The sequence below is a fragment of the Oryza sativa genome, chromosome 1 (genome assembly GCF_034140825.1).
Source record: "Oryza sativa Japonica Group chromosome 1, ASM3414082v1".
NCBI classification, from domain to species: Eukaryota; Viridiplantae; Streptophyta; class Magnoliopsida; order Poales; family Poaceae; genus Oryza; species Oryza sativa.
The window spans coordinates 32,388,352-32,401,539 of record NC_089035.1 but is presented as its reverse complement, the minus strand read 5'-3'; the positions used below and the strand labels follow the sequence as shown (position 1 = coordinate 32,401,539).

Genomic DNA, 13,188 nt, shown 5'->3' with positions numbered 1-13,188 from the left:
CGTTCAAAACAGCTAGCAACAGACTGCCAGCAGTACGGGCGATGGCCAGAGGCTGTCGTCCGTACACGCATGCATCCAATGCACGCCACTCTCGATCGATCTGATGTTTGGCTAATGCTCGAACTACCTCGTGCATGCGTGCAGGCCCCGACCGTATTACTGCCACCACGACCACGACGGTGCATGTATACAGCGTTATAATGCGTGCGTTGCAAATACGGTGGGCTGCTCGCGGATTGATTGCATCCTCGTTGGGCTCCTGGCGTCCTCACCAGAGGCGGATCTACAGTAGAAGGGCCGGTGTCAAGCGACACCGACAACTTTTAACAAAACCTATAGCGAAACTGTTTATCCACATGCTATAACACCATGATCTAAGAATAATTAGCATACTATAACACGGATAGACATGTTCTGACACTAACGAATCGATTTTCTGGATCCGCCACTAATCTCACAGAGCCTTTGACAACAAAAACATACCAGTGTACTAGCTGGCTGGCTAGCGCGCGGTAGCAGCAGCAGTATCGGCATCTAGGCGGCACATCCAGCGGTCCAGCCGCAGTGCCCAGCTAGTGGCCACCACCACAGCCCTGCATGCGTTGCGCTGCGCTCAGGGCATCAAGCGGTCAGCCACGCGAGAGACCGGCTCAATTCGAGCGTCGCTGCCCACCGCACCGCAGGCACGCAGTCCACCCTGTTTGACACAGCTTTTGCCCTCTCTTCTTTTATTCCCCGTGGTCCGCGGAGGCTGGATTGCGGGTCGTACAGTCCGCTGGCGCCGCCTTTACTACGCGAATGGTAACCTAGCTGGATGGCTCCTGCTCGTGCTGGTGGTACGGTTGTCTTCAATGGCCTTTCTTCCTCAGCCATATATCGTTTCTGCTGCTGCACAAATGAAGAGTATAGCAACGGAGGGTGGTTTGAAAGGACGAGCATTAGTGAAAGATGCAACTATCATGCCTTGGGTGGAGGGAGTAGGGCCAATCCAAAAGGCATTATCACTAGAGAGGTTTTATAATGGTCACTGCTGGAGAAACCCATAATAGTTTCGGTTTGTAACCCCTTTAATCTCGGTTGTAAATTGGGACCACGAATCTGGGACTAAAGATATCGATATTTAGTCCCGGATGATGTTACCAACCGTGTCTATTTTTTTTCTTTTTCTTGTCATTTGTTTTTGATGTTTGCATATTGGTTTTGAACCAAACTCAACAATTAAATTATCCACGTTCATAGAAACATCACAAAGTCATCCACAAATTCACAGATTGAATGAATATACTCAAATAGACATCACAAATTTACAGATCTAAAGACATCACAAATCAATAAATTTACAGACAAACATATCACCCGTGCCAAGTACCTCCCCTCCCGCTTCGCCACCTGTGCCAGCGTCGGCAACACGGCCGCACGGGCCGCCACCGCCATCGCCTTCGCTCGCTCCTCGCTGCTGCTACTGCAAGAAAAGGAGAGCATAAGAGAGAGAAGAGAGAGGAGGAAGGGATGAGAGGAAGTTAAAGATGAGGAGGAGTTTGCGATCGAGGATGAGAGGATAAGTGCAAGGCATTACATATGACACGTTGATTTTTAATACCAATCGGGACTAAAGATAGTAGGGGCCAGACGCTTTTTGAACCGGAACTAAAAATGATTTTTAGTCCCGGTTGGTAAAGATTATAAAGTGGTGTTGTGCTTTTTAACTGGGACAAAAAAAAGTTTAGAGGCTAATGTGATTTTTGGCCGACCCACGAAAGATCAGTTCTCCAGTAATGGATCGTGACACTAGAATCAATCTGGGCCATCTATATTTTCTAATTTGATAGATCATATATATCTATCACCTCAATTCCTGATATTTTATACTTATAGTAGAACTCATAAATTAACATTATTTTTATTGATAATAAGATCACCGTAAAGGTACTCATTAATAACTTCCTCCATCCTGAAGACTATAGTTAGTCAACTACAAATTAAGTACTAGGAGGTTAAAAAACTTATATCCTTCGATAATATGGAGAGAAAACGCTAATTAAGGAGGAAGTACTACTACTTCGATAGCTAAAACGAGAAAAAAATATATTAAAAATATCTAGCTAGTAGGCCTACTCTAAAAATACAGTTTTTGTGAGACAAATACTTATGCTGAAATTATAGTCTTTTAGGGATGGATAAAGTAGTTTTTTATTTTGTTTTTATATATTGTGGTCAAACACGAGGTAATTACCACAAATCCGCTTCTGTTTGTTGTCTACTTCCTCCGTTTCATATTATAAGACTTTCTAAAGTCTTATAATATGAAACGGAGGAAGTAGTCAACTAGTCAACTAGAAACATGCTGTAATACATATCATCAGTCACTCATGTGCTAGAAAATGAAACAATGGCGGTTAAATTCAGTTTTTGTTCCCATGCTGGCCTTTTCGATCTTGACCGGCCCTCTTAAGCTGGTACTTAGCGAGTGATGAGGGGTGTAGTATTAGAGCATGTACAATAACAGACTATAAGCCAGCTATAAATATATTTTAAAGAGATAAAAGAAGAGAGAGAAGAACAACGGCTACAGATCTGTATTAATTTTGTAGTAAGCAACTATTGTATAAATTGACTATTACATTGGCTATAGATGATTTTGGAGCTAGTAGTTGGCTATACTATGCATTAAACTTGCTCTTAGTATGAACCTGTGATATATCATACTTATGCTCCTATGTGTGTACGTAAAGACATTTATATATAGGCCACATCCAACAGTGTGGAAGGTGGGTAGATATCTACTACTTAGGTGCATGCAAAATTGATTGTTTTCCCATAAGACAACCATAAAATGCACGAGATGTAAGTTGAAAATCATTTTTTAATTCCAAAGTGTGGGTGTTATATAGCTCATGGTTGGAGATTAAGGGAGGGAGGATGCAAAAATTTGATTCAACTTAAAAGGACGCATGCATGGGGGACCCGGACAACGTCTATTGTGGTGGTGAACAAGAGAATACCACAAGATAACCATAAATTGCTCAAGACGACTCCTATGCACCTCATGTTCAGTTGCACGCACGACAGTTAGAGAAGATAAAAGCTACTAGGCTCCGATGGAGAATCCTAGAAATTAGCTGATCGATGCACTTGCACCAAGCAGGATAGGGGAAAAAAAGCAAAACAAAATTTGATAAGAATGAAGCCCTTGAAATCTGGGAAATGATTTCATCCATGGAGGGGATATTAACTCGTTTCGTGCATGTCACCTAAATAGTCTTAAAAAAATTAAAAAAAAGACAAGATAGATTAATATGAAATATATCACTATACAAATATGTAAGTTAAAATTTAACTTCTACAAGTTGTTATCTTAATATAAGATGTTTAGATTGAGGGGCAGTGTTAGATTAGCTAAACTACTTTGAACTTATCACATATGCAAACGGATTAAGATGGCTGGTAAGTTTGTTATTGTTCAGTTGCACGCACGGCGTTCATCCAATCTAGGTTTTCTCTCACAAGTTACAACAAAAATAACAAATATATATGTGAATGTACGGTAACTATTTTCAGTTTAACTTGTTCTTTTTATTGTAACTTGTACAAATCAAATTTGGTCTTGCATGTTAGTGGAGTGATATATTTCATATTAATCTATTTTAGTAATTTTTTGATAACTATTTAGATGACATGTAATAATAAAGGGATATCCTGAGTGATGAAAATTCATTAATCTTGAAGGTGACATTGTACACCAATAGATATATCTCCATCAATGCATTTGGACCGCGCAGAAGTCAGTTGCATAACGAAAGAGAGAGACTATAATATTTACTTGTTAACACAAGCCACGTACTATACACACATAGGTAAAAGTACGTTACGTATACCGAAATACACGCACACATAATTAATGCTCAGAAAGCATGACGAGAAAATCAAAGGCAAGAGGAAAAAAGAAACAACCAAAGGAAGAAAAGAACCCCTTTGTTGTGCTATATTTGGTTAACATTAACTATTGGAGGCTGTTCATCCATCGATCAGTATTCCGAAACAGGAAAGGAGCCCACCTCACCACACACGGTGATTAGCCACACGAGAAAAATCTAGCTATCCATCCAACCTGGCTGTACATTGTGCATCTTGAAGTTATTATCTTCTTCCTGTTTTTATTTTCTTTTCTTTTTCTCTCTTAAGCAGCTTCATCTTCTCGTGGTCATGGTGTACCGTACGTGTGCGTGAGACATAGCTAAGGTAGCTAGCTGCCATGCAGTAAAGTCGTTGTTGCTTGACCGGCCAGTTCTGTTGCTAGGCATCTAGCTAGCTACTTCTTCTCAAACTGGGCCAGCCTGTTGTCTCCAAGCCTTGATTTGTAGGCAGCCTTCTTGTACTCATCCCATGTGAACTCCTTGTACAGGCTCTGCTCTCCCTCCCCCAGCAGCTGTGGCAATGGTGCAATCCTCTGTGCTAACGGTGGCCCTCCAAAGTAGATGAAGGAAACCCTAGACTTTAGGCTGTTGGCCACCACCCTGTGCTTCACGCTCTTGAACCTCCCATTGGTCAGAACCTGTACAGGACCAAGAAACCACATGTATATCTATCAGCATATGTGTAATACGGTTATAATCAGCATGCGTAATACGGTAATAGTCAGCACGAAAAATTAATCAAACGTATCTGTGCTTCTTGTGCTAACGGATAAAGAAATATTGTCCATCTGTATATGGGAAGTGCACAAAGTGTTTAAGAGTGTGTGCATGATGACGCAATGAGATGCCACGCAGGCATAACAGAAGTGTTCATGCCTAACACACACACATATATATGTTCATGTACTGAATCTGCTCGTTAGTGGCGGCAGTTATTGGGTCTCGAGTGTCGTAGTTATCTACGAAACCCAGTCCCTGCCGTGTGGGCTGTGGCCATCGTACCATATGCTATCATGCAGGTGAACCCCTTTCCTTTTCTTGCTTGTCTCGTCTTAATTGGGTTAGTATATTCGTCCAGATGATGATTCTTTCTTTTTAATACCGATGTGAACTGGAACGATGTCCCGGTTGACCCGCTCACTAGGCGCAGCCATTTCAGCCGTGTCCACGTCATTTAATTTAGTAATTTAATCTACACCATCTAGTTTAATGGGAATTATTCTGGAAAAAGGAAAAAGTATGGTAAAGAAAGAGGAAGGTAGCGCGTTGATGGAATTGGTGTCACGTGGCAGCGCCAAGGGTCGGGGCTGTACCGCGTACGTACCTGCAACGAGTCGCCGACGTTGACGAAGAAGGAGTCGCGGTCGGAGGGCACGGACACCCACTGGCCGTCGCGGAGCGCGATCTGCAGGCCGGACGTGCCGTTTGAGCGGAGCACGGAGACGAGCTGCGGGTCGGTGTGCTCGCCGAAGCCGGTGACGCTGCAGCCGAGCCCCTGCAGCGCGCGGCACGGCGGGTAGTGGTTCACGCGGAACACCTGGTCGCTCCCTTCCGCCGTCACCAGCGCGCTCAGCGCGTCCGCCTGCGCAATGCCCAGCCCCTCCGACATCGCCTCCATCACCCGCACCGCCACCTTCCGCACCCCCGAGATGTACTCGTTCAGAGCGGCCCTGCATGCATGACGCGCGCGCACCATGTCAAACACTAGGTAAAAAACCGAGAGAAACGGACGGGGCTGATATTATATATCGCCGTCGGTTTTGAGGGCTCACCGGAAGACCGCGCAGGACGGGACGGTGCAGGCGTCGGCGAGCGACGCGTCGTCGAGGGCGAGGAGGAGGTACTCGAGCCACCCCATGTCGCCATTGAACCCGATCCGCTTGCTGCCGTACCCGAACGGGTAGGCCGGGCCGGAGCGGTCCTTGTCGGGCTGCGTCTGGGAGAAGAACCTGACGGCCTCCGACTCGGCCTTGTCCATCGTGTCCGTGGCCACGCCGTGGTTGACGACCTTGAAGAACCCGTACCGCTCGCAGGCGTCCACCACGGCCCTCGCCGCGCCGGGGCTGCCGAGGTCGACGACCGGCACGCCGGAGAAGACGTCGCCGGGGTCCGGCGACCTCAGCAGCGGGATGTGATCGACGGCGGGCGGGCCAGCGAGAACCACCATGGCCAATAGCGTGTGCGAGGGACAGAGGCTCTCACTTAAGCTCACTTCTCCAAGAAACAGGGCAGGAGAGCGAGCGAGAAGCAGGGGAGAGGAGGTTGATGGCCGGTGGTGCGTTGCTGTGGTGTTGTACCACTGACTGCAAGTGCATGTGGGGGAGAAGTGGGAGAGGTCGGGCGTATATATAGAGCGGGGGAGGGCACCTGCCGGTTGGGTGGGCCTCTCCCCCTGCAGCGCGGGTCCCCGCGGGCAGAGTCACGGAGAGGGCGAGACGCGAGAAACGGCGGTTCGGTTTGGTGCTCTGGTTTCTCACGGCGTCGCTCGCTCGCGCGCGCGCGCGCGCTGCTCTGACTCGCCTGGGGGTGGGGCGCATGCACGCCTACTTTATCTGGTGGTGGCAATGGAGCCAAGGCCGTCGTGGAGGGGCCGCGACGTGTCCGAACACGATCCACCGGGGAAACGGCCGGCCCATGGCTGCATAGGTGCATATAAGGTGATCGCATATGCTATCCAGGCACGCACATCTTCCTCACGTGAAAAACCCACTAGCCACAGTGTACGCGAACACGCAAAAGAAATATCTTTGGTCGAGTATGGTACGGGATATTTGTTGTCAATATTGTGGTTATGCTAAATATTTTGGATATTTTAAAATACAGCAACTTGGGAGAACAACTTTATATTTTTTTAATTTTGATCTTCAAAACTATTAAGACTCCATTGGCTATTGGCGGATCCAGAAAAAAATAGCAGTGGGGTCTGAGCAAACTAGATAGAGTTACAGTCCCCCTCCCATCTATATATGGTAAAAATTTTTAGTGGGGTCTTTGTGGGGTCTCTCATAGTCTTCACGCCAGTAGTGGGGGCTCGAGACCCCGCCGCCCCCATGCTGGATCCGCCCCTGCCATTGGCTAATGCTAATTATAAGCTGCATGAGTAATTAGCAATAGAATGGATGAAACACATGCCTTTAGTGATTTAAATGTCAAATGCTAAAAAAAATATTTCGATGGAGAAAATAGTAATCAAGTTTAAAATTTAAATTTTAGAAACAACTTGTATAACGTATGGTGAATTTCAGCATTCAAAATTAGTTAGTTTGTTTTATACTCCCTCCATTTTTTTGTTTGACGTTGGTTAGCTAAAAATTAAACTAACCAACGTCTTACATTTGTGCAAGGAGGTAAGTAATACAACAACTCTCATTTAAGTTACAAGTAAGTTTCATGAGAGTATGCTTTTAAAACTAAAAGGGTTCTAAAACCAATGAAATTCTGCTTCTGGATCCATCCAGTCAATAACTACATTCTTTTACGTTAACGTGAGAACTCTCTTGAAGTATCCGATTGATACAGATAGATAGATTATTAGCGGCAGTAGCTCACACGCACGATTAAAGCATGCATGGTACCGCTGTGGTCTAGCCAAAATTTCCGGTCGATCTAATTTGGCAAAAGTAGTTTTGATGAGATCGGCGAACGTATGAGAGAGAGAACCCCGCCGATTTGTGCTCAGGTCCGATCGATCCACTTCATTTTCTACTCCAAACCTCACATCATACGTGCTTTATTAGTCCGCACTTCACACTCCACCATACCATTACCGTCCGTGCTTGCTTAGTTAGGTCACCATGCATGCATATGCGTCGTCTGCCTTGTCTGTCTTTTTAAAGGGTTTTCCCTCGTGCTAGAGCCTGCTTTAATCTCTTACTCCAGCAGATAATTAAGCATTGCCGCCATTGCTCTCTTCTCCGGTTCTCCCCGTGGATAAACGATGGGGGTGAAACCTATGGAAGAGATAAAGAGGAGCAGGCAAAGCTTTCTTTCGAAGTAAGTAAATTAATTGACTGCTGATTATATATTGACAGACCGAGACGACCGTACCATTGTTGTGCTCACCGTCTCGCGGTCTCAGCATGAGGGCCGCGAGGGTCACCTATGCTAGGGTGGCAATGGCATCGGGAAGAGGGAAGCAATGCTGACTTTGCTGAGGGAACGGTGGACTTCAATAATAAACGATCGGATCGGTTCATCAGTCACGGGGGCGTTCACGTCCATGCAGATGCAGAGAGGCTCGTGAACGATTTCTGCATAATCCCGCTGATTCGGCACATAGAAAAGCAAAGCCGCACAGATCGATCATGAGCGGCGCCGCGGGCTCGCGGCTGACATCCGTGCCACACGTAACCTTTGTTAATCTAATCCTGCCTTTTTCGCGGCGATCAACGGTGGCGGCCTGCCTGCCGGCAGGCCAGTTGGACACTTCGATCTCATAAAAAAAAAAGGTCGCCCCTAGTCAATGCCGCTGAAGCAACTAGGCCTTTTTCTCACGCTCTATGGGACAGCCTTTTGGATTATAAAACACATCTGCTAGTACTGCCTTTTGGATTATAAAGTTGGCTACGGTATGTTCCTTGAAGTTGATACGTTCACACATTACATAATTACATTATAGCCTCCATTATTGTACTCCTCCATTGCACACCTGCCAGAAATGCATGTCTAGCACGCACACATGTAGTACAACCAGACATTCCATGCAAAGTAATCCCCAAACTGCCTTCGTTCGAGATTCCAGTGGTACAGGCCGGGGAACTGTCGTTGACCATATTCCATTTCGAATGACTAGATCTGACCACAGGGGGGACAGAGATCAGTTGGCCAGGAAACCACGGTGTGTACAGTATATTGCATCACTAACTTCTCCTGACGTGGAGTTCTTGGGCCTTGTGCGATCTCATGTGTTCATGAGACTCAACAATCAGCTGGACACCTTCGTTTAACTGCCCTCGTGATTCGGGTACACCTCGAGTTTATTTTAACTACTTTACCGAATTAGTATTATTGTGATATTCATGGGTTAAAAACATGTTTGCTTAAATAATTTTATAGTATTGTATTGCTTAAACCACTCTTATTCTAACATGTCTGTTAATTCTCAAAATATTTATTTCTTTAATAAGTAGATAATCTACTGAAACAATCCGTTCAATAATAGATATACATATGTCAATAGCGGAGCCACTCGTCATCAGTACTATATTGACTAAAAAAGAGACGATACTATAGGTGCCGAAAAGTCTATAACCGACACCTGAACGCGTGCCTGCGAGTGGTTATTTGAGAGAACCGACACCTATAACCCCCCTTGTAAGTACCTTTTTTTTAAAAAAAAATCGGCACCAACGATATTTGTGCCTTTTCTATAAAAAAAATGTAGCGCCCGTTACGTCGTGGCGCCTAGCGGGAAAATTTTCTCTTAAAAACCCTAATTGCGAAATTTGTTTCTTTGCTTGTTGTCTAGTGTCCGTGCCATCTCAAGATCTCAATCCCCGATCTATCGTCGAGTTCATTTCCGAATCCAAAATCACATTCCTCCGCAAAAGTCTATTTTGCCTCCCCCGAGGTTCGGCCCATCTTCCCCTCTTCCCCGGCCCCTCTCTCCCTCTCCCCCCGGGCGCTCTCCCGCTCTCTCTCTCTCTCTCTCTCTCTTCCCCGCCCGCACGCTGCTCGCGCGTGCGAGAGCCGCCCCGAGCGCCTCTCTCCCCGCTCCCCCCTCCGCCCCGCCCGCGCACCGCGCGCGCGTGCGCGGGAGTCGCCCGCGCCGAGCGCCCCTCCCCTCGCGCGAGCTCCCCGCTCGCAAAGACGCTTCCCGCGCGCCGTGTTCGCGTGCGCGCGCCCGCGCGGACGCCGCCCGTTGTTTCCCGCGCGCGCGCGCCGAGTGGCCGACCGCCCGGTCGCCGCCGTCGTCAGCGTCTGCCGCGCCTGTCGCCAGTGTCGCCGCTCCGCTCCAAACCGCCCGCCGTCATCGCCGTCGTCACCGCCCGGCCCCCGCCACTCCGCGCGCAAGCCGCCAAGGGAAGGAGGCCGCGCCCCTCCTCTCTCTGCCGCGTCGCCCCCGCTCCCCTCCCCCTTTTTCCCGAATCGGCAAAGGGGCAAGCCCCCTTTCTCCCCCTCCTTTTCCCCTTTTTCCTCCTCGCCGGCGTCATCCTCCCTGTCGCCGCTTTGGCCGCGACCGCCGAGCGCCAGCTCGCGCCCTTGACCGCCCTAAGTCGGTTCCCAAACCGACATTGCCATCCTATAAACCCAAGCCTCCCCCTTTCCCTTCCTCTCCCATTCGCCTCCTCACCGTTGCCGCCGCCCCCGTGCTCTGTCTCGCCTCCGCCGTCCTTCGCCAAGCGCCGGGAGAGCCGGTGCGTTCGAGGACGCGGAAGGGGACTTCGGCCGCGCCCTCTCCTTCCTCTTCCCCGGCCCGAGGCCGGAGAGATTACTCCCGCGCCGCCGGCCTCTCGTCACAGCGCCCCTCCTCATCACGGTAGTGCCTCCCTCCGTTCTTCCTCCTCGCTCCATCTCCTCCCCCTAGCTTTCGGTAGTAGCTTGAGTAGACTCCCCGTAGTTAGCCGACGCCGCCCCGACCGTTGCCGTCGCTCGCCGTGTGCTCGCCGCCGTCGCCGCCCGAGCTCCGTAGCACCCGCTTGTCGCCGGCCTCGCTCGGCGTAGTTCCGCCCAATCCGACGCTAGCGTCGAGTTCCCGAAGCCGCGTAGATGCTCTCACCGCCGGGAATCGACCCCTCGTGGCCTCGCCGCCGTTTCCCTCTTCCCTCCCCGCCGGTTGTCGCCGCCGCGATTCGCCGCCGTCAAGCTCCCTCCGGCGAATCCGAGCCGTTGGCTCGTCTTCCCTCATCACGTGCAACCACCCGGTGTGCTCGCTTTTGCCCGTATCACCGTGGTTCGCTCCGCCGCTCGCCGCCGCCGCCCGTCGTCCATTCGCGGCTGGGTCGTCGTCTACCTCCCGCCAGCCCACGTGGCCGCCACGTAGGCGCCACGTCGGCGCCAGCTCAGCCTAGACCGGGTCGAGCCGACCCCGGTCAGTCCCTCCCCGTGCGCGCGTTCCACCGCGAGCCGGGAGGCTGCGCGTGGGCCCGCCGCATCCGCGTCCACCGCGAGCCGCGCGCGTGCACCGCGTCCCTCCCCCGCCCGCGCGCATAAGCCACGTACTCCCTCCGCACGGTGAGCCGAGCCGCTGACAAGCGGGTCCCACCCGGGACCGCGCGTGGTGAGCCCGGTCCACCGGCTCTCTCTCTCCTCCCTTCCGCGCGCGCGCGAGTTTGGGCCGCCTTGGGCCGGCCGGCCCATTTAGCTCGGCCGGACCGCTCCATTTCTCTTGGGCCGCGCCTTAGCCGTCCGAGAAAAGTCTATATTCCCTCCCTCCCTTCTTTTCTTTTTCTTTTCCAAAAAGAATTTAATTAAATCCTTTTCCTTTAGATCAAAAATTCAATGATCGTAGAAATTCAATATCTTCCCAACCGTAAATCCGTTTGACTCCGTTCAACTTCCAAAATTCCCCAAATCTCGAGATCTATCTAATGGCGCGCTTAGAGGTCATTAATAGGGCTTTATTTTCGTCGTTTGTTGAGTTGTTCCGTTTCGCGTATAGTTTCAGAGCCCGAAGACCCGCAGTGCGAGGATTTCGAGGATCAAGCTCCAGATCTCGAGCAAGGCAAGCCACCTTTGAACATCTTGAGCCTATATTTGAAATTTAATTATATTGCTTGCAAAATATTATGCATTGATAGGATCGCACTTAATCTTTTGTCCCATCTGCAAGGCAGATTGGCGGACCTACCTGACTTGTTGCATTTGATCCTTCCATTGTTAATTGCTATACCATGTCCCCTTGTAACCACCCAGTTGCGCCTCGATATTCGTGCACTCTGTGCGAGTATCGACGGTCGCCTTCAAACTTAAAATCTGAGTAACCACTTGGGTAAAACTGGAGTTTTACAAAAGACTTGGAAAACCCGACACCTGGGTCGGTGCTTGCGAACTAAATGAATTTCCAAAACCGCGGACCGGGGAACGTACCGGGTGTACAGTTTTCCCCGCTCTTGCACTTAAGGACCGTTTCCTTAGAATTTCATCCGAACATAAGACAAGTACGACCACATGGGTGGAATGGGACACCCCTGGCTGAGTAACTAGCTTATCAGGGGAGCCTTGATGCCGAGAGACATGTGGATTCACCGGGGTGGTATCGGGGAGGACCCCTGGGCTTCCTGGCACAGTAAGGTCTGGGACCTAACCTGTTGTTGGTCTAGGACCCCTCTTGTCGGCATATGGTAAACCTGTGTCGGCTTTCGAAATGCCTTGTCATGAAAGCTTGGAGGTCTCCCGACGTGGCTGATCCCCACGGGCTGGGTGATCCGGGTTAGTAATGTCGTGTGGGTAAAGTGTACCCCCTCTGCAGAGGTTAACAAACTGTTCGAACAGCCGTGCCCACGGTCATGGGTGGATGTGAGGTGATTCCTAGCGTAGTTTTGTTTGACTACTGCTTGTGAAATTGCTGTTGTGAAAATTGGTTCGATGTTTGAAAAATCAGCAGCTGACGGGATCAGCTAGGCCCGGATGGCCGTTTGAAAAGTTGTTGGCCCGGGTGGCCGTTTGAAAAGCTGTTGGCCGGGTGCCAACCTTGTTTCAATTCTAAAGACTGATACATTGCACATACTCCGACCGGACGAGACGCACTGTCTCATCCGTGTCGTTTGAGAAGCACTCACCTAGTTGTTTTAGAAAAAGAGTTCAAATAAAATAAATTGCGAAAACAACAGCCTTTCCTTGAAGCCTGCATTAAACACTTATTTCCCCTGGCTTGCTGAGTACTCCCGTACTCACCCTTGCTCTATATAAATAATCCCCCCCAGTTGCTGAAGAAGATGAAGTGGATCCTGCTGACGAGGAGTTCTTCCAGGAGCAAGTCGGCTACGATGAGTTTTAGGGTTTCGGCCTAGTTCCCAAGTCGCGCCTGTGATGATTGGTCCAAGTCCTGGCTTCCGCTTTCCTTTTGTAATGCAGTTGTGAGCTCGGGATCTGTCCGCAGCCCAACATGACTGTACTTCTACTCTATAATAAAGAGACCTCTGTTGCTGTGATACTCTGTCTCTCTGTGATACCAGCACTGTTTCCTGGGACTGGTATCGATTAACAGGTTAATTTGGAGCGTCACGGGCTAGTTCCGGTCGAGACTAGTTCGAGGCGTGACAAAAAAGCTCACTCATATGTAGGACATTGGTGTCGATTTATTAAAAAATCGATCTCTTAGAGGGAGTCGAGC

At 49.3% G+C, this 13,188-nt stretch overlaps 1 protein-coding gene across 1 annotated transcript; it reads right to left on the bottom strand.

Annotated features, from left to right (window-relative positions):
* Positions 1-3,791: 3,791 nt before the first annotated feature.
* LOC4325145 (gibberellin 2-beta-dioxygenase 3-like) lies at positions 3,792-6,231 on the bottom strand. The gene is made up of 3 exons (XM_015793860.3): positions 5,687-6,231; positions 5,239-5,584; positions 3,792-4,552 (listed from the first exon to the last, which is right to left on the bottom strand). Exons 1-3 carry the CDS (start codon positions 6,079-6,081, stop codon positions 4,310-4,312), a joined length of 984 nt encoding a protein of 327 aa, XP_015649346.1. The 5' UTR covers positions 6,082-6,231; the 3' UTR covers positions 3,792-4,309.
* Between the last annotated feature and the right edge of the window lie 6,957 nt (positions 6,232-13,188).